General features: G+C 41.7%; 1 protein-coding gene across 20 annotated transcripts in view; it reads right to left on the minus strand.

Moving 5' to 3' along the window:
- Positions 1–13,010: 13,010 nt before the first annotated feature.
- Positions 13,011–21,004, minus strand: part of SOX6 (SRY-box transcription factor 6) — a 669,339-nt gene continuing 661,345 nt past the window's right edge. For 15 of the 20 annotated variants that reach the window (XM_017525625.2, XM_037737508.1, XM_017525623.2 and 12 more), the window contains one exon: positions 19,252–19,662. In XM_017525625.2, the coding sequence (XP_017381114.1) occupies positions 19,359–19,662 (304 nt within the window). In that variant the 3' untranslated portion in view covers positions 19,252–19,358. Of the gene's footprint in view, positions 19,663–21,004 lie in introns of all 20 variants that reach the window. The other 5 variants (XM_017525632.2, XM_017525619.2, XM_017525630.2 and 2 more) reach the window with 2 other exon arrangements.

Genomic DNA, 21,004 nt, shown 5'->3' on the forward strand with positions numbered 1-21,004 from the left:
GGCCTCTTTCCTTTGTAAATTACCCAGTGTTGGGTATGTCTTTATTAGCAGCATGGGAACAAACTAATACAATGCCTCACCTGTAAACTATGATTACAAACTAGGTATACAAATTAAGGGCATATAGTAGGAAATCCATCATTAATTCTTAAAACTTAAAAGTTAGGAAGCAACTCTAAAAACATTTATTTAAAGTTATTGTACAGGAGACAGGGGAGGGAGAGTTGGCAGGAAATATCTTAGAAACCAGCTAAAAGAAATGAAAGTGTTTTTATGAAAAAGCGGAAATAGTAACTGGAGTAATAGGGGGATTGCTCTTTTTTTCTTTTTTTGCAACAAGAGCTGTGTAACTATTTGATTTTTAAAATCATGTTCATGCATAGTTTGGATAAAAGTAAAACCCAAATAATAAAAATACTCCACAAGACTCTGTATAGCATTAGCTATTTTCTTTTGTCTACTACCTATTTATGATGCTTAGTAAATATGTTCTGAATAAATAAATAATAATACTCCCCATACTAGTTATGCGTACATTAGAATCTATTGCCTCCCAGCAACCACAGGGTCTTTCAAAAATCCCTGTAAACAGATTATGTCACTGTCCTGCTTAAAATTATCTTTTTTTTTTTTTGAGACTAAGTTTCACTTTTGTCGTCCAGGCTGGAGTGCAGTGGCATGATCTCGGCTCACTGCAACCTCCGCCTCCCGGAGCAAGTGATTCTCCTGCCTCAGCCTCCTGAGTAGCTGGGAGTACAGGCACCACCACCACGCTGGGCTAAATTTTTGTATTTTTAGCATAGACAGAGTTTTGCCATGTTGTCCAGGCTGGTTCGAGACCATTGACTCCTGACCTCAACTGATCTGCCCACCTTGGCCTCCCAAAGTGCTAGGATTACAGGCATGAGCTACTGCGTCCAGCCTTAAAATCATCTTATTTGTTCCCACTGTAGATGGGGGAAGAAGAGTGGAACTTCTTAACAAGGCCTAGAAGAATTCTGCTGAATCTGGCTTCCCCAATCCCTTCTCCCAATACCCTGTGCTCCAAGGACTCTGGTCCTTCTTCTGTTCCTGGAATAAGAATCTCTACCCTCCTCTCCCATCATGAAGTTTGTTAAATGTGCTGCTGCTTCAGTCTGGAATTCTTTTTGCATGGCTGGATCTTTCTCATCATTCAGACTGTTGCCCAAATGTCACTTCCTCAGGGAGAATTCCACGGTCATCCTTTCAAAATAGCCCTGTCTCAGTCACTTGTATCCCACCATTCTGCTTTGCCTTTTTTCATGACCTTCCTTACTCTCTGAAATTATGTTACGCATTTATTTAGTGTCTGGCTTTTTCACCATGGTGTCAGCTGCAGGAGAGCAAGCACTTTGGTCTGTTTTCTTCACAGATGTGTTAACCAGGGCTTTCAACAACGTCAGACATATAGTAGGCATTTCAGTTACTTTTCTAGAATAAACAAATAAATGGCTAATTTCACATAATCCTCATAACAACACTGTGAGGGAAGAATTCTTATTTCTATTTTACAAATACTGAAGATGAGGCTCAGAGCGGTTAAATGACGAGCTGACCAACACATAGCAGCTTAGGTGTTGAGTCAGAATTCCCAGTTTTCCCAAGTCTGAAACTTGTATCGTTTTCATTCTTGCCTGCTTTTCCCAGATTGGCACCACCCTCTTATGTCCCAGATCTGCTAACCACTGGCCCCTATGGTTCTCAATGTTAACTCCCACTTGAATCACCTGGGGAGTGGGGCTCTTTTTAAAGTCCCAAAGCCTGTGTCAGATCCCAGACCAATTAAATCATAATTTTTTAGAGATTTCAAGTACTTAAAGCTCCACAGGATTGAAAGGATTTAAAGCATCCCAGGTGATTTCAAAAGGCACTCACAGTTGAGAACCTCTGCTTTAATCCAAGGCTTCTCACTAGGTGGACTCAGAATTAAAGTGGGCTGTGAGGCTTTCTAAGGTACCTCAGGATTTGCTCTTCCTCATCCCATCTATTATGGAGTTTGGTCAGCTTCTTTCCATACCTGGCTTGGCCCAGAGTCTCCTTGTTCACTCAGTAATCTCAGTTCCATGAGCACCAGCAACTGCCTGAAGATCAAGAGCAATTCAGTGTATCCCCGCCCCTACCACCCTCTCCCCAACCAGGGACACACCTGAGATCTATGGTGGCCCATGACACACATACAAGAGATGTGTTGTGCCCAGCCCTCAAGGACAGGGGTTTCTGAACTTTTTAAACAAAGGGTCTGCTATTAATTATCTTAGGCTCTGTGAGTGTATTAGCCTGTTCTCACACTGCTATAAAGAACCACCTGAGTCTGGGTAGTTTATAAAGAAAAGAGGTTTAATTGACTTATAGTTCCACAGGCTGTGCAGGAGACATGGCTGGGGAGGCCTCAGGAAACATATAATCATGGTGGAAATGTCAAGGGGAAGCAAGCATATTTTCACATGATGGCGGGGAGAGACACAGTGTGAAGGGAGAAGTGCTACACACTTTCAAACAACCAGATATCGTGAGAACGAACTCACTATCATGAGAACAGCAAGGGGGAAATTCACCCCATGATCCAATCACCTCCCACCAAGTCCCTCCTCAACACTGGGGATCATAATTCAACATGAGATATGAGTGGGGACACAGAGACAAACCATATCAGTGGGTTATACAGCCTCTATCACAGCCACTCCCCTCTGCCATTGTGCTGCAAAAGCAGCTGTAGACAATGCATTTGCAGCTGTGTTCCAATAAAACATTATTTACAAAAGCGAGTGTTGGGGTGGAGTGGATTCATGGGCCATAGTTTTCTCTCCCCTGCTTTAAGACGTTGTGGCTTTGTGGCTTCCCTAATGGGGAAGTAATGTTCTCTGAGTGACTGATAGGTGAGACAGAGGGGATGGGCCCTCCCTAGGATTCACAGCTGAGTGATTGTTTAAGCAAGAAAAATGAAAAGGGAGGCAGAGGACAAGGAGGAAAAGAAAGCGTAAGTTCTCAATGCTGCTGAAGCTCTAAAAGGATATTCCTTCCATGCAAGAAAAGTTAAGGTCTAATTTGAGAATTTTAGTCTCACTTGTAGCAGCAGAGGCCCTAGAATCATCCCTCCATGAACACAAATTCAGTGAGCATCTGGCCCGTGCCAGCCATCTGCTGATGCCAAAGAAATGGAAAAACAAGATCTCTACCACAGAATTTGTCCACTCTCTAATGAAAAGGTAGACACATTGAAGAATGACAATTCCATGTGAAAATTGCCATGAACCAGCAGTTGAAGGTTAGTTCTAGCCCACTAAAGATCTAAAAATTAAACAGAGCTAGCACCAGGCTGAGAATGATGCAGGAGTCTCCCTATGGCCACAGGGTCACTAGGGCTATGGTCAGCATCCCTTCTGCCTAGCTTTCCAACTGGTTTTTACATAAAGCCTGTCCTGTGCAGGATTTCAGAAACATGCTGCCTAGCACCCATTTCTCCTCCTTTTGGAGGACTGATTTTCCTTTAGGGGAATTACCCTTTATCTACTCAGTCTATGTGATTTGGTAGTGGTTGGTGGGGGCATTAATCTTATTGCATTTCCTGGGCCACAGTGATTTGTTCAGCAATGATCATGTAATCCAAGCCAGGTCACGAAGACTCAATTCATTTTTTAGGAAACTTGTAAGAGAAGTTCTTTCTGTTGAACTGAAAGCTGTGGTCTGAATCTGCAGAGGGATGTCTCATGGATAGAAACTACCTGGGAGCAAAGCCAACCAGGACAGAGAAGAGACCTCTGTCTCTTCCAGCTTTGAACACCTGCACTCAGCCAGGCCTGAAGCCATGCTATCCTTGCAATTTTTCAGTTATGTAAGCCACTAAATCCCTTTTAGCTGCATAAGCCATTTAAATTGAGTTTCAGTCATTTATAACCAATAAAGTCTAAATAATACAGCATTTTAAAAATACATATAAATATTATTGCATTTTAGGTTCTGGGGTACATGTGAAGAACATGCAGGATTGTTGCATAGGTACCTACATGGCAATGTGGTTTGCTGCCTTCATCTCCATCACCTATATCTGGCATTTCTCCCCATGTTATTCCTGCCCAACTCCCTACCCCCCGCTGTCCCTCCCCAGTCACCCCCTACAGACCTCAGTTTGTGATGCTCCCCTCCCTGTGTTCATGTGTTCTCATTGTTCAACACTTGCCTATGAGTGAGAACATGCGGTGTTTGATTTTCTGTTCTTGTATCAGTTTGCTGAGAATGATGGTTTCCAGGTTCATTCATGTCCCTACAAAGGACATTACCTCGTTGTTTTTTATGGCTGCATAATATTCCATGGAGTATATGTGCCACATTTTCCTTCTCCAGTCTATCATCAAGGGCATTTGGGTTGGTTCCAAGTCTTTGCTATTGTAAACTAAACAGTGCTGCAATGAACATTCATGTGCATGTGTCCTTATAATTGAACGATTTATAATCCTTTGGATATGTATCCAGGAATGGGATTGCTGGGTCAAATGGAATTTCTATTTCTAGGTCCTTAAGGAATCGCCACACTGTCTTCCACAATGGTTGAATTAATTTACACTCCCACCAGCAGTGTAAAAGTGTTCCTATTTCTCCACATCCTCTTCAGTATCTGTTGTCTCCAGATTTTTTAATGATTGTCATTCTAACTGGCGTGAGATGGTATCTCAATGTGGTTTTGATTTGCATTTCTCTAATGATCAGTGATGATGAGCATTTTTTCATATGTTTGTTGGCCTCATATATGTCTTCTTTTGTAAAGTGTCTGTTCATATCCTTCACCCACTTTTGAATGGGTTTGTTTATTTCATGTAAATCTGTTTTCGTTCTTTGTAGATTCTGGATATAAATCCTTTGTCAGATAGGTAGATTGAAAATTTTTTTTCCCCATTCTGTTGATTGCCAGTTCACTGTAATGATTGTTTCTTTTGCTACGCAGAAGCTCTGGAGTTTAATTAGATCCCAGTTGTCTATTTTGGCTTTTGTTGCCAATGCTTTTGGTGTTTTAGTCAAGAAGCCCTTGCCTATGCCTGTGTCCTGAATGGTTTTGCCTAGGTTTTCTTCTAAGGTTTTTATGGTGTTAGGTCTTATGTTTAAGTCTTTATTCCATCTGGAGTTAATTTTAGTGTAAGGTGTCAGAAAGGGGTCCAGTTTCTGCTAGCCAGTTTTCTCAAAACCATTTATTAAACAGGGAATCCTTTCCCCATTGCTTGTTTTTGTCAGGTTTGTCAAAGATCAGATTGTTGTAGATGTGTGCTGTTGCCTCTGAGGCCTCTGTTCTGTTCCATTGGTCTGTGTCTCTGTTTTGGTACTGGTACCATGCTGTTTTGATTACTGTAGCCTTGTAGTATAGTTTGAAGTCAGATAGCATGATGCCTCCAGCTTTGTTCTTTTTGCTTAGAATTGACTTGGCTATGCGGGCTCTCTTTTGGTTCCATATGAAGTTTAAGGTGGTTTTTTTCCTGTTCTGTGAAGAAGGTTGTAGGTAGCTTGATGGGGATAGCATTGAATGTGTAAATTACTTTGGGCAGTATGGCCATTTTCACAAAACTGATTCTTCCTAACTATGAGCATAGGATGTTTCTCCATCTGTTTGTGTTCTCTGTTATTTCATTGAGCAGTGATTTGTAGTTCTTCCTGAAGAGGTCCTTTACATCCTTTGTTAGTTGTATTCCTAGGTATTTTATTCTCTTTGTAGCAATTGCGAATGGCAGTTCATTCTTGATTTGGCTCTATGTTAGGCTGTTATTGGTGCATAGGAATGCTTGTGATTTTCGCACATTGATTTTGTATCCTGAGACTTTGCTGAAGTTGCTTATCAGTTTCAGGAGATTTTGTGCTGAGAAGATGGGGTCTTCTAAATATGCAATCATGACGTCTGCAAATAGAGACAATTTGACTTCCTTTCCTAATTGAATACTCTTTAAAAAAAAAAAAGAAAGAAAGAATGCAGCATTTGACTTCACCAAAGCTTTGTAGGGCTTTGTTTTGTTTTATTTGAAAGAGAGGTTTCACAGGTGTCTTCAACTCCCAAATTACCGATGCCCCAGATAGCCAATATGAAAACTGGATGCAATTCACCTGTCTGGGTATTCTGAACCCCAGGACTGCAGTAGAGAAATTAATCAACATTCAACCTTCTTTAGCAAGTCCTGTATTTCTGTAGTCTATCATTATGGTGGCATTGACTGAAATATAGGGTTAAATTTAATTTCCTCTGAATATCATATTAAAATTTGTGAAATTAATTTTAATTCCAAGTTTTGATTGAGCAATTTAACTCTTCTGGCCCTCACTGTTCTGATTTTCTTGTTTAAATTAATTGGACTTACGCCACCCCTTGCGGTAGAATTGCAAAAAGAGAGTCTCGCATATTACACTTTGTTTGGCAGGCATTTGAAATTCAACAGCCTAAAAAATGATCCAGTTTCTTGGGCCTTATTTATAGCCATGGTATTTATCCCTTGGTATGTCTTATCTGACCCAGTTTAAGGTCCAGAACCACTTGTGTTTTCCACAGCTCTGTCCAGGGCAGGCGTGCTTGTCCGACAATATGGCAGCATGTCGGCTACCTGCCTTCCTGGCACTTGTGGAGGGTCTCAGTTACGTCTGTAGGTGAAGAAGAAGTGCCCCAACCCCAGGCCTAAGGAGAGATGGATGCTTGGGAATTTGCTTCTCACATCTCCAGTGGCTCAAACCCATATATTTAGCAACTATTGTTATTTTTATTATTTATAAACAAGCACCTTTTCTAAGTGAATTAATTTATTTAACACGTACAATAAATGCACTTAAGTGATTTCATATGGGCTTTTATCCAAATATAGAATATAAGAGTACTTTTTGCAATTAAATACATTCTGAGTCAAGTGTGAATCAGGTTAGTGTAATGCTACAGCACAGAAGAACAATGGGCTCATCCAGGGGTCAGTTCTTGATTGTTCTTCTTTGCTGTTTTTTTTTTTTTTTTCTTGGCCTAACTTTCCTACCTGCCTGTGTCATTCATTAATAACATCAGTGCTTCCTTCATTTCTAAAAACACATCTAAATGCTACCCTTGGCATTTCACAGTAAGGATCGAAGTTCATTTATCCCTATCATTTTAATAATACTTATAATGGCAATAATGAGTTTTTATGAAATTAACATGTAATAGTATTTTAAAATAAAATTACAAATGACTCAAATAAAAGAATGCACTCATAATTGTCCTTGCTTCTACAGATCTAGTTTGGGTATGCATGATGATATCCATTAGCTGATTAATGCTAATCCAAAGTCAGAAACTAAATAGATTGTTTCTGTTTTTCCCAATAAAACTTTTTAGGTTTAATTGATGACATAGATCATATTAGGAACTGTTAGAACATGAAGCTAACATTTCCTGAGCTTGAAAAAAGTGAAATTATTTTGTATATACATTATGGCTCCTTGTACAGATTATTGCCATTTAAAACATCTTCTGTTGTTATCGATGGTAGTAGTGTTGACAGAATATCAATACAGGTAACATATTGCCAAATGGGGATAGACTGGTATTTTGCTGATTAATGGCATTTAGTTTCATTAATAGTCTCATTTGGACAACATGGTGAAACCCCATCTCTACTAACATACAAAAGAAATTAGCGGGGTGTGGTGGTGACATGCACCTGTAGTTCTAGCTACTCAGGAGGCTGAGGCAGGAGAATTACTTGAACCTGAGAGGCGGAGGTTGCAGCGCACCAAGATCATGCCACTGCACTCCAGCCTGGGGTGACAGAGTGAGACTCCATCTCTACAAAAAAAAAGAAAAATGAAATGAAATGAAATGAATATAAGTCAAATTCTATTGCAACTCCTCTGGGTGTCTCACTCCGTCTATCTATATACAGAGTGAAATTTGACTAGTTTGAACCATTCTAGAAATAACTGGGCTGCCTTTGAGAGGGAAACAAGAAAGACCCGAACACTTTATGACAGGACCTTTCTTGCAATGCATGTTACTCACTTACCATTTGTTCTAGGGCACCCTGGTGCCTCAGTGAGCTTCTTGTCCACAGCTGGCCTAACCAGGGATCTCTGGACAATGGTAACCACATTTTGATATTGGCAGGAATGGACCAAGGCTTGGGGCTTCATCCTCTCAACTTAGAGCATCCAAATAAATTTGACATATATATCAACATTACACCATGTGCAAGGCCATGTGAAGACAGGGTGGTTGCTGGGAGTGAGGCACAGCGTTGCAGATCAGCAGATATCAGAGTGCAACAGATTGTACTTCCCGAAAACGGCCACAGCAACATATCCAGTCCCACGTATATTTAAAACTTTATCACTCCCCAATCAAGAAGTGAAGTTGACTTCCTCTTCCCTTGAATTGGGCATGAATTTGTCACTGCATCGATAAATAGAATACAGTGGAAGTGATGCTCCATGACTTTTAGGTTAGGCCATGAAAGAGGACACCACTTGGCCCTCTATCTTTTTATCTTGGGCTGCTCACCCTTGACGCTCAGTCACCACGTTGTGATGCAGCCCAGGCCACATGTAGGTGTTCCAGTCAACAGCCTCAGCTAGGGTCCCAGCCAACAGCTGACACCAACTGCCAAACATGAGAGAAAAGTGTGCTCCAGCCCAAGTCTTTGAGTGTCCTAGCTGAGATCCCAGACACTGTGGAGCAGAAGAGAAAAAGCCTCCCACTTTGTCCTGTTTGAATTTGTGAACCCACAGAATTTGTGAATACAATAAGTAACGGTTTTATGTCACTACGTTTTGGGGAAATTTTTACTAAGTCACAGTACCTGGAACACAGAACTCACAGTGAAGTGAAGAACAAGTTACAAACTCTATGGCAAGGGACACACTTCAAAGAGAAGGTGATATAGAACATACATTTTCTTTTCTTTTTTCTTTTCTTCTTATTTTGAGATGGAGTTTTGTTCTTGTTGCCCATGCTGGATTGTAATGGTGCAATCTTGGCTCACCACAACCTCTGCCTCTTGGGTTCAAGCAGTTCTCCTGTCTCAGCCTCCCAAGTAGCTGGGATTACAGGCATGTGCCACCATGCACAGATAATTTTGTATTTTTAATAGAGACAGGGTTTCTCCATGTTGGTCAGGCTGGTCTCAAACTCCTCACCTCAGGTGATCTGCCCACCTCAGCTTCCCAAAGTGCTGGGATTACAAGTGTGAGCCACCATGCCCTGCCATAGAGCATGCAGTTTCAACAGGATAATGTCACCTTCCGTAAGGGAGAAAAATTTGTTCTTAGGGGATCAAAAAATATATATTTAAAAAAATAAAGCACAGATAGACATAGAGGTGGGAGAACGTGTTTCTAATTAATAGTCTGATGTGTTTAGAGAGCTAGAAGCCATGGGGTTAGAAGATCAGACTGAAAACACTAACCAATGGAAGAGTGTGGAGTACTTTGAGTTCAAGTAGAAAGAGTTCATTCCTTCATTTTTTTTCATTTTTTAAAAAATAATATACACATAGAACAGCAGGCATGTTAATATAAAAATTAAAATTAAAAAATAAGCACATTGATTAAGTACCTCCTATGTGTCAGGACTATTGGATAAAAAAGTGAATGTGACAATCAGATTTAATGTGTCACATAACAAAATACAATCAGGTCATTTCAGTGCAATTCACATTTGCAGGGTAGAAGAGGAATATGGAGGGAAGGCTTTTCATAGGAGGTGACATTTGAGCTGGGCTTTAATGTATGGGGATGCAATAGTTGGTGGAAATGAGAGTGGGACTTTCAGGCACAGGAGATATTTCAGTGTGTGGTATGTGCAGATCACAGCAAGCAGTGTGCTGTGTCTGTGTAGGGAGCCTGCTGGAGATGGAACTGGAAAGGCTGGTCAGGACCTGGGGGCATCAGCCTCTTCACTGAGCGTCTCCCTCCCAGACTCAGGAATGGGACCCCCCAGGACCTACACATATCCTCATTGATCTACTCCATGGCCACTCAGCCTAGTGTCAGAGTGCAAAAATTACTAGGTGGCTAGTTAACAGCGGGAGCTTTGAATAAGCTCTGCAGAGAGTCACCCTCTTGGCCCAGGGTCTCTCATGGACTGAGCACTGGACACAGTCAGAGTAAAGGATGACAGTCAGAGCTGCCAGAGGCCACCACCCCTAGCTGCCTCGGTGCTCCCACAGTGTGACACAGTCCAGGACACCTGGTGATAATTGAGCTCTAGATCCAGGGCTGTCCCAGTGATGAGGAATTTCCACAGACTATTGTGGGGCCATATGCAACACGTTCACCTCTGCGTTTGGAATTAGAAATCACAAGTGCATGTTCCGGCACTGCCATTTAATCTGTGTGTGACTTCGGGTGGGTCATGTGCTGCCTCTGGGCCTTCACAATTCAAATGAGGAAAATCCTATCTCACCCATGGTATGTCATTGACTAAGAGGAGGTAGATGATGGTTTGTGGAGTCTCAACTGCTTGGCAACTTTCTACTCAGTATAGCTCATGCCATATTAGCCCATACTCTAATATGCCTTAGGTGATGCTATAGCCACTGATCTGTGAACCACACTTTGAGCAAGCATGACTCTAGAGCACCACTGAGGGAAGGAGTCATTACCTGGACCAAAAAGGAAGGAGAGATCACTGCCCTGGCTCTCCATACTGCCCTGGGTCTCCGCAGCAGGCAGAGGCAGCTGGTCTCCTTCTCTTTCCATGATGGAGGCCCAGAAGTCAGGCTTCCAAGAACCCCTTGTCTCTTCAGGCCTCCAAGAAGCCCTTGTCAAGAAAAAGATAAGGGAATCTCATAAAAGTTTCCCCTTCCTGGTTTGTCCCTTTCATGCTCCAGCCAGGATGCCTAGGAGGAAGAATAGAGCAGTGGCTCTGGCTCAGAGGCTCAGGTATTCTGCAGTGAGTCATCCTAAAAGCACAGAGACTCAGTGCGTTGTGCCTGTCACATCAACTTGAAAAATGGCTCTTCCAATATGAATACAGATGTTTCTAACTAATAATGTTCTCCAAATGAAATAATACCAAGGTACACCTACAGAATCCCTCAGCCTCACCACCCGAGACCCTGATGCTGGCAGGTGAGTAAACCACACATGGAGGCCAAGTTGCAATCCCTCATACATTCCTTCCACAGACAAGTGTAGAGCACTTACTATGTGCCAAGCACTGTGTTGGAGGCAGGGCAGGCCAAGGTATGGTTTTTGGTTTCAGTAGTTTGTTGTCTAGCAGAAAAGACAGACACAGAGACAGATCATTACAATATGCTCACAGTGATCGTGAGGTTCTTTCAAAGTGCCATGGGAGCCCCAAGGGAGAACTTGAAACCGGGGGTCAAGAAGGTATCAGGAAGTGGTGATATTGGGTGGCTTTTGAAAGATAACCGGGAATTTCCCAAACCGAAAAGGGGACAGATTCCTTCCAGGATAAAGGAGAAGTAAAAGCCCCAGGGTGGTGGACAGGCTGGGGGTGTGAGAGAAGCAGAGAACATTGAATGTGTGTGTGGGTATAGTGGAAAATGGGGCTGGTGGGTCTGTTGAGGTTTGGCTGACAGGGGAGGAAGTTGAGACTTTATCTAGACAGCAGCAGAAAGCCAGAGGTTTTAGAGAAGGATGAGAGAGTGGGGACAGGTCAGATCCATGGCTTAGAAGATGTGCAGTGGTGGCAAGGAAGTGAGAATCCAGTGTCCTGGAGACTAGCTCAGAGGGAGGGCCCCTGAGGTCATCCTGTATGTGACCAGCTTCTGAGTAAAGGCTTCAGGCACCCCCTATACTTTGCTCAGCGGTGACACCAGCCAACCTCCCTGCTAACTTAGGCGTTTTCTGGTCAGGGGAGGCAGTGGGCATTCGCACCCTCCGTGTGACGTCCACTCCTGGATGTTTTACACCTGCCATTACTTTTCATCCCCCCAGTACCCTGACAGATAAGAATTATTATCCCGTTTTATAAAGGAGAGAACTCTGGCTCAGAGGTATTATTTGGGGAAGGTCATGCAACTGGCAGGTGACAGAGCAAGGCTGGTGTGTCTCCAAAGTCCCTGTTCTTTCCAATGCCCTGTATTTACCTGGGCTTGTAAAAAGCCACGGCAAGAGGGAGGTCCTGGAATGCTGGATGTTCAGAACTTACAGGAGCGTGCGTCTAACTTGCAACGTGACTGGAATAAAATCAGTTCCACAAATTCTTAAGATTTTTTTTCTGGAGGCATTTTTTAATAGAAAGTATCAGAAGTGGCTGGGCCTCTCCTCTCTCTCCAATGCTTTTGTTTCACTCTCTAGGTGTTGGTTACTAATCTCTAAAATCACAGGACTGGCTTGGCTGGTTTGGCAAGTCTCCCTTAAGGGCCCTGCTCACTTCAGCCCACTACCCACCCTGTCACCACGCAGACTCTGAGCACAATGAAACAGCTTTGGCAACATTTTAGAAGCTGATCTCACCAGAAGCCGAGTTTCACTCTGGATGCAGCTCATTGCTCCACAAAAAGATGGGCTCTTTCTTCTCCGAGGCAGAAGCTACTGAGTAATCAGCCAACTACTGCCAACCACAGTGGAGGGAAAGGTTCTGTAAGTGCAGCATTTTCCACTCTTGGCTGCTAGGCTTGCAGTAGGTGGTGTCAGATGAGAGGCTGGCCCTTGAGAGTCATTCATACTCCAAAAGGCTCTGAACTCTTTCTAAGCTGTTTCACTCTCATGAAGAAGTCAGGCAAAGAGGCAATGCCATGCTTTCTCATCTTCTCTTGACAAAGGTCCACCTTGCATCCTGTTCCTCCCTTCTAAATGCACAAGCATTTCCTGCTTCAGCAGGGTGTGCTCCACAATGAAAAGAGCAGGCAAGTCTTTCTAGGTTAAGGGGTTCCAAGGCTTTCGGAGACCTACCTTTGGGCCAGGCAGAAGCAATGGCAGAGGGCAGGAGAGCTCTGCAGGCTCCAGCAGCAAGTGGGTGGCACTATCAGGGCTGGCTGGGGCTCCATGGGGAGGTACACTTTGCAGGGCACAGATAAGGCCATACACAGAAGTCATAAAACAAAATTTATCTTTAATTTGTAAGTGTCAACAGCAGTACAAAAGATGGAGTGATGACAACTAGATTAGGGTAGAGAGGACAGTCTTGAGGTAAATGAGCATAAATAGGCAGTTCTTATAGACACTCCCCTAAGGGGCCTGAGCCCCATCACGGCATATACATTATCACCCAAAGATGGCATGTTGAACATATCAGGAAAGCACCTTGTGCAAAAAGGAAAAAAAAAGTAGCTAAGGTGCCAACATATACCAGGATAGATAAAGACAGTGTGTCTTTCAATTTTGTCTTTTCCCTTAATTATGAGGCAGAGGAGGGGAAGACTTTGAAAAGTACCACTGAAAGATTATTCAATGTTGAGCTTTATCTCACGTCAATACTGCACAACAAAATCCAAGAAGTTTGTGTAGCAACAAAGCTAAGAACAATAATTCATTCCTGTAAATTTGAAGAGTTTTTTTTTTTTTTATTTTTCCCATTTCTTAAATCCTTTGCAAACTTTTAATTATTCTTATCAAGAGGAGAGTGTGAGAAAGATGTGATGGCAACCCTTAAGGTCATTTAAAAACTTTACACTGGACTGTACAAGATTTTTTTTTTGATAAACTATTTACATTTTCAGACTTTCAAACATATTCAAAGCAGCAATAGACACTAGTTTTTATGGTTTTTTGTTTTTTTTTTCTCTAATTGCCCAAATAGTTACCAGCCATGGGCCAAGTAGGTACCTGCATTATACATAGAATTTCTACAAAGAAAATCTGCAGTCAAAATTTGCTCCAGGGTGTATTAAATGCCCTTAGCAATTCAAGGGCCACACCCAGTGTTGCTATAGGAACCAAAGCACAGTACCTTGACAACAGAGTTGCAGTTGTCCCGACAGCCCTACACAAACTTTACAATTTGAAACAGCAGCCAGCATGTCAGTCCAGCATGTCAGTGAATTGTGCTGATTAAATTAACATAGAATACAATCTCACAATATACATCACAAACAAATTACAACGTCGGGGGAAATAAAAGAGTTACAGTAAGATAAGTTATGTAGTAACAGCTTATAAGCTTGTCTAAGGTAATAAAAATTTTACATGGCAAATACAATAATGAATGAACATAAATGCTAAGCATTCTAATTTGCTACAAGCTGGAGGAAGGTACAATAAAGACTGCACTTTCAAAAAAGCAACAACACATATGACAAAGGAAGACAAAGGGAGAATGCACATGAGCAGACCTGCAATGTGCAGCATACAAAACAGTTCAATATTTGCACATTCCCCATACTCCAAGAGCACCAGCACTGAGGCCTCACTTTATGCTTGTGGTTCTTCAGGAATAAGAAACTACTGAGCAAGATATGTCACTGAGGTGTCTTCAAGCGTTTATATTGCCACGGACACTGATTAGAAGAGTATCTGCATTAAGCATTACCTTTCTGCCCCCACCCCACCCACCCTTACCTCTGCCCCAAAGGTACCAGCATTCCAAATACTTGTTCATGAGCTTTTGGAAAGCAATCTGTCCCCAAAAGAAAAGATGAATGGGGATGAAAAGGAAATGTGTTTGCATATCAATAGTTTCAGTGATATTAGTGCAGGGGCACACTCAATAGGATATGGCATCAGAAACAGGACATCATTGGCAGGAATAACAGACAGAAGTTGTTTATTAGGGAAGAAAACATGTCAGAGAGCAGATGACTTAAGGAAATGATGCAAGTGCTTTTGTGAAAGGACAAATGAGGTCATACAATATTATTATACTTTGAGAAGTGAGCTTAAGTGCCAACTCAATCCTTAGACAAACGTGTACAAAATCAGGCAGGGCTACATAACCATTTTGGTCATTTTCTCATTAAAAGGAAGACCCAGTAATAATTTCAATACATTCCTCTAGCTGCGTTTCTTTGCAGTTGTTGGCACTTGGTACGGGACTTCTCGATGATCTAAAATTACTAAGTGATTCTTTTTTCTCTCCCTAATGAGTTGGTAGAGGTCAATTCTTTGCAAAATGAGTAAATTGAGAGAAGCAGCCTCAGCTGTGCTGTTCAAGTGACCAGGCTGCCTTCCTACTGAGGGTAAATGGGCTTCCCCGAAACAATCCCTGCTTTCAGCTAGCGCCTGTGTTCCTGGCTCAGGAGGGTGTGCTCCAGAGAAGCAGCCTGGCTTCAGAAGGAAAAGAAAGCAGCCTTTAATTTCAGCCCCAGAGTGATCACACCCTTTTCAAACACCCTCAGGCTCCCATGGGGCTAAACGTTCAGGGGAGGCCAGAATTCGACAAACTCAATAGCACTGTGAGCCCACACCTGAATTTAGATGTTGGCCTGGGCATTGGTGTCAGGACCCTGGCAAATCAAATCAGGCCTGAGGACAAGGCTGGAGAGTAACAAATACCAATGAAGCAAACTGATGTGCTCCTAAAAGACTGAGTTGGATATGTGTGAAAACAACAAAGCTTCCGTACCTTCCTGGAAAAGACACTGTTTCATATCTGCCAATGAAATAGAAAAGTTGTCAGCCTGGCGGCTCACGTCTACAAAGCGACCTTTTCTTTCTCTCTCCCTTCCTTCCTTTTTTCCTGCCTTCCTTCTTTTCTCCTTTCCCTTCCATTCCATACCGCCCCTTTTTTTTAAGGAGAGGATTGTCTGCCAGTGTTCCAATTCTAAGTAACAAGGAGAACCCTGACCCTGTGTGTTAACAAAATGGGAATACTTTTTATCTTTGATTCGAAGATACTATGGAATAGGAAGCACCGCAAAAACAAGGTTGCTTAACATTATTGACACCAAACTGACATGGTGGAACTTTTAATAATGGCCAATCTCAGAGGTGGATTTTTGCCTTTGTAATGGCATTCATGCTTCTTGCTATTATATGGTCACAGAACTACCTTAGAAGATTTATGTGGACTCACAAAGCAAACTGTCTCCTAGCTGTAGTGGAAATTTAGTATATCCAATCATCAACTTTCTGTAAGAAACTGAGAAATGTCTGAATCTGTGGACAGTGGGTTCTGAACTGCATGAGAACCCTGGTAAAGCCGGTCCCAGTTGCAGGCCGAACACTGCTCTCTCACTGTATCTGATAACTCACTACTGCCGTGAGGTACAGTGACTCATCAACTTTCAGTTTGGACCAACATCTATGGATAGAGAACAAAAAGGAAATACATAACTTATATCTCACTAAGAATTCATGAACCAAAAATAAATTCTATTTCTATGTTATATTTACACAATTAGAAAAATCTAAAATGAGATGGTAAAGTCATAAAAACTTTGTTTAAGCCCCACTGAAAATAAAATGAAGTGATCCCTATGATTGTCATTCTTAATTTCCATGGATATTTAGAGCCAAACTTGGCTAATAAATAAACTGCTTATACACAAAATTTAGATTCAAATACAGCATTACTCTTTGATCCAATGAAAGAGATGTTTACAATCAGATCATTCCTGAACAGCCTTTCATTTTTAAGAACATGGCTAAAAGTAACTGAACCCCAGTACTGAGGCAGAGCTGGAGCTAAAACAAAGTGTTCATACACACATGTATTTTGCATAAATAAATGAAATAACAAGACATAAAAATGACTCAAATCCGGCAACTGTGAGGCAAGCCCACACGAGTCGAAACAGATGACTTTTGTTCATGTAGTTTTCGTACAACAGTTTCACATTAGTCAGAAGTGATAAAAAATACCATTTATATCCAGTGCTTATAACACTTACGAAACAACATCTGTGAGTGTGTGTGTTTTTTGTTTTTTGTTTTTTTTTTTTTAACTTACTACAAGCAAAATCAAGTTTCAGTCCTAAAGAACAGTCCTTTGTTCTCCACCAGCCCAGAATATTATTTTGGCATGGTCATAAAAACAAACAAAATTAACCTACTATGCTAAATGTTTGCCTTTGTGCAAAATTAATTACATACAATACAATACTAGCCATACAACACTCTACCAATGCAACAAAATAAGAGAAGTGAGAGAAAGCACAAGCAAAAGCCAAAGAGAAAGAGAAAAAAAACAAGAGTGAACTGAGGAGGAGAGGTATATAAATCAAAGAAATCAGTAAGACAATAAATACTCATTTTTTTTTTTTAGAAAAAAAGACCTCCTCCTCATTTGAAATAAATGTACAAAAACAAATTTCTAATCCCCAACCAATATGAAGAACAAAACATTCCTATCAGTACCTTAATCAGCTTATAGAGAGCACTCCCAGCTAACGGCATAGCTGGTAATTTCTTGGCTAGACCTGTTTATTGCTATTAGGCCTTGAGCACTCTTAAATAAATACGAAGGTACACTATTTTCTTCCAAGTGACAAAATGGCTCAAGAAATCTGATGGGGCCATTCCTATGTCCTGGTGATCAGATTCTGGGTTGTTCCATGAGATGAACTGTCCCATTCACTGACATTCTCCCACTAAACCTTTCTGGGTGAAGCCCCCCCCATAGGCAACCCATCCTGGTTTCAGGAAGGTCAAAATGGCATGGCAGAGCTCCCTGTAATTAGGAGACGGGGAATAAAACCTCACTGCTTCCCACCCCAGCAGCATGTCTCCAAAGAAATCCTTGTGTGACAAATGCAGTTCATCTTGTTCACACATAGGTATGTCCCCATGTGGCCACAGATAAGAGTCAGCCAGCGGAACCTATCTGCTGCCCCCGGAGCTATCTGTTCCCCAGAGTTAACAGTAGGAACATCCCATATGGGGAATGTATTACCCCTCTTCTCCTCTCCTGTGGTTTTCTTTCATTCTCTAGATGTATCATGACTATTTGCCACTATCTTTGCTCTGAGGCTGTCACATGGCTTCTTGCATCCTGGAGATTTGCAGTGAACTCCCTGGATGTGCCAGCTGGGACAAGGCAACTCAGTGTAAAGGTGCCAGCCCATGACAGCTTCACTGAGACTCCTGCATGGCCCATGAGCCCGTGGCTTCAGGTTTGGCCGCAGGAGTCTCCTGCCTGGCAGTCACCACTGTTGACCCTTGCTGCGAATGGAATTCAGGGGGAAATGTCGCAGATGAAGACCCTACCACTCGTGAACTGAATTAGGGGAAAATTCTGGCAAAAGACTTGAGGTCACAGTGAACCTCAGGGGCATACCTGTTTAAGTGTAAGACTATACACCTCTATCCCAATACACAGCCCAGCAGCCAGATATATACTCATGATTAAAAACAATAATAGGTTTTTAATAGTATCTTGGTTTCAGAAATGTTTCCAGGCGTTCTGGGGGCATAAAATCACTATGTACACAGGGGAAGGAGGTGAAAAGAACTAAAAAATTCTTTGGGGAAGGAGGGTGAAAAACAAGAATTATTAAATTAATGCCACCAACAATTTTAAAAAAAAATAAATAGTAAGTGGACCCTTGACATTCTGGAATGAATAAATTATTTAAGAGAAGATGTGTTAAGACTGAATGTCAGGGTTAAAGGCAAAGGGATAATGGATGTAGTGAGAGGTGGTCTCAGGCAGAGAAGACCACCCTGTTGATATCTGGTGTGGCGATCGCTCTGGTGTGTGTACGTCATACCACATCATGCACTGATGGCACGTCAACAGGCAAACACAAATGGGTCCATGCACTGTGGCAACCTTGTTCATTCCTTACAATATCTTGTCTCCAGATTCCTGAGCACTTTACCATTTTCTGGAAAAAAAAAGTTGGTTTGCTCTTTTATTTTAAGATGCCAAAGATTGTCTAAGACTTTGCAGTGTCTCTTTTAAGACTTTCAAAATATTAAGATTCAAAAGTTAAGAAAAAGTTTGGCACATTCAAAGTTTAACTCTACACATGGAAAACTGGAATTCTGAGGCCTTTTGAATATGCTCTACATGCAGCTGCACACGCCGTGGACTTGTTCTGTTTCACAATATGAAATCCTCAGTTGTTTTCTAAGATAATTCAGAATAAAAACACATTCACAACCTGTAGGCCGGCACAGCATACCTGAGTGAGAATGTTTAACCCCATCTAAAACAGTAACTTAAACCTTTATCAACATCCAAAAGAAAAAAAAAGTAAGACAAAAATATAAGACTTGTAAGACATCTACGGGTTGAGATAAGTTTTCAAGTCCTGGTGTCTCATATTTAATATGTCTTCACCTAAATTAAAAAAACAACAACAACAATAACAATAACGACAAAAAACTCAAGTTCATGAAAAATCAGGGAAAACTTAATCTGTCTCACACTTTACGAAACAATTAAGACCATTCTGCTGATGTAATTGTGGAGCCACAAATGCATGCGGGCTCTTTAAGAACTTTTTGTTGGGGCGGGGGGTGAAATGTCAGAGTACTTTAATTCAGCAAACAAAAACTCCTTAGTTGGCACTGACAGCCTCCGGGGCTTCATTTTCACTGCTATAGTCTGATTTGGGGTCATCTTCATAGTCATCATACATTTCCATTTCATCCTCTCCGTTAATCATTTCATTTCCAGCTAGGCTTCCAGCATCTGTCTTCATACCATAAGTGCTCTGGATGACCGGGAGGCTGGGCTCCGGGCTGGCCGAGGTGCTAGAGCAGTCAGATGTCATTTGAGGTGATGGTGTGGTAGTTGCCATCGTGATAGCACCAGGATACACCACACCTGTTCCTGTGGTGATTGGAATCTGAGGCTGTTGCCTATATAGAGTCAAAAAACAAAATAAGACAAGGGAGAAATATCTATATATGTGCTCTGTACAGCATTGGAATACACCCCTTACACTTGCCAAAGGGAGCCCTAAATAAATGTTAAATAACATTCTAAGCAAATACAATGTGACAAAGGTGCTCCCTGGAGGAGTCCTGCAAATCTCCTTGATGGCTATGGTCGGGAGTTAAACAAGATAATAGAGCAATTTACTGACGATTTTGCAACATAAAGGCAGGGTTCTTTTAACTTGGTAAATATGGCATAGCTTGGATAACACCTAGCATTGGGAACCAATGATGTAGTGAATTCCGCAAAGTTACATGTAAGATAATTTTTGAAGATCTCCCAGCACATTTTGAAAATCAAACTAGTGGCATGAAACGTATTATAACACTATTAAGCAAGTTTGTGCCTTCACCTTAGTTTGAGAACTGTATAAATCATGATGACAAGGGACCTAGTATGTCCCAAAGAGTGAGATTTAGCAAAGCATGTATTTGTTATTCATGTAAATGTCTACATATTTTCATGGCTGAACTTGCCAGGAAGAATCCCTGTGGAAGCATCATCTTGGATGTCATTACTGCTGAGGCCCTGGGCTGGAATTGGGGCTGGGATTAAGAAAGCCAGGAGTAAAGAGCAACTCAACAGGGTAGAGTTGCTGAGTAGACACCAGACACGGGACCTTACCCTAGATCCCAGAGGGTGCCAAGATCTGGACACCAGTTCATTCCTCTATAATGTTACCGTAGTTTAAATAAACTTAATAGACCCTTTGTGAAGGTCACTCTCATCCTCTGCAGGGAGACATGACCACTGTCTCCCAACTTCATTTGAGGCATTATAACTGGTACACAGGAATAAAAGATCTACCTAACACAGAGGCTATGACTAAAATAGTATTTTAAATTACAGTTGACATTTGTTTTAAAATGTCATTGTAACTATCCTTTCAGAGCCTCAGTTTCCACATGTTTATCAAAGGTTGACAATCCTCATCTCTCAGGGAGGGCTCGGTGGGTATGTAAAGCCCTTAAGAGTTGTAAAGTTGGATAAAATGATGTGCTGTTGGGNAAGCCAGGGTCAGGGAAGTTCTTGAAGGTCCTTCCACTTTTTGTACTCAAGGCTTCAGGTCAATTATCACTTGGACAATTCTTACTGACCCTACACATTATCACTGAAACTTTCTATCCCTCTCACTCAAACAGGAAAATACCCGGGATCTATGAAGAAGTAGCTTAGCTAACTGCCATTCTTTGACATGTCCAGAAGGAACATAATTTTCTCACAAAGATCTGCATGCCCTCCAGCCTGGCAGAGGGAGAAGGG

The sequence above is a fragment of the Cebus imitator genome, unplaced genomic scaffold, assembly GCF_001604975.1.
Source record: "Cebus imitator isolate Cc_AM_T3 unplaced genomic scaffold, Cebus_imitator-1.0 Scaffold39, whole genome shotgun sequence".
NCBI classification, from domain to species: Eukaryota; Metazoa; Chordata; class Mammalia; order Primates; family Cebidae; genus Cebus; species Cebus imitator.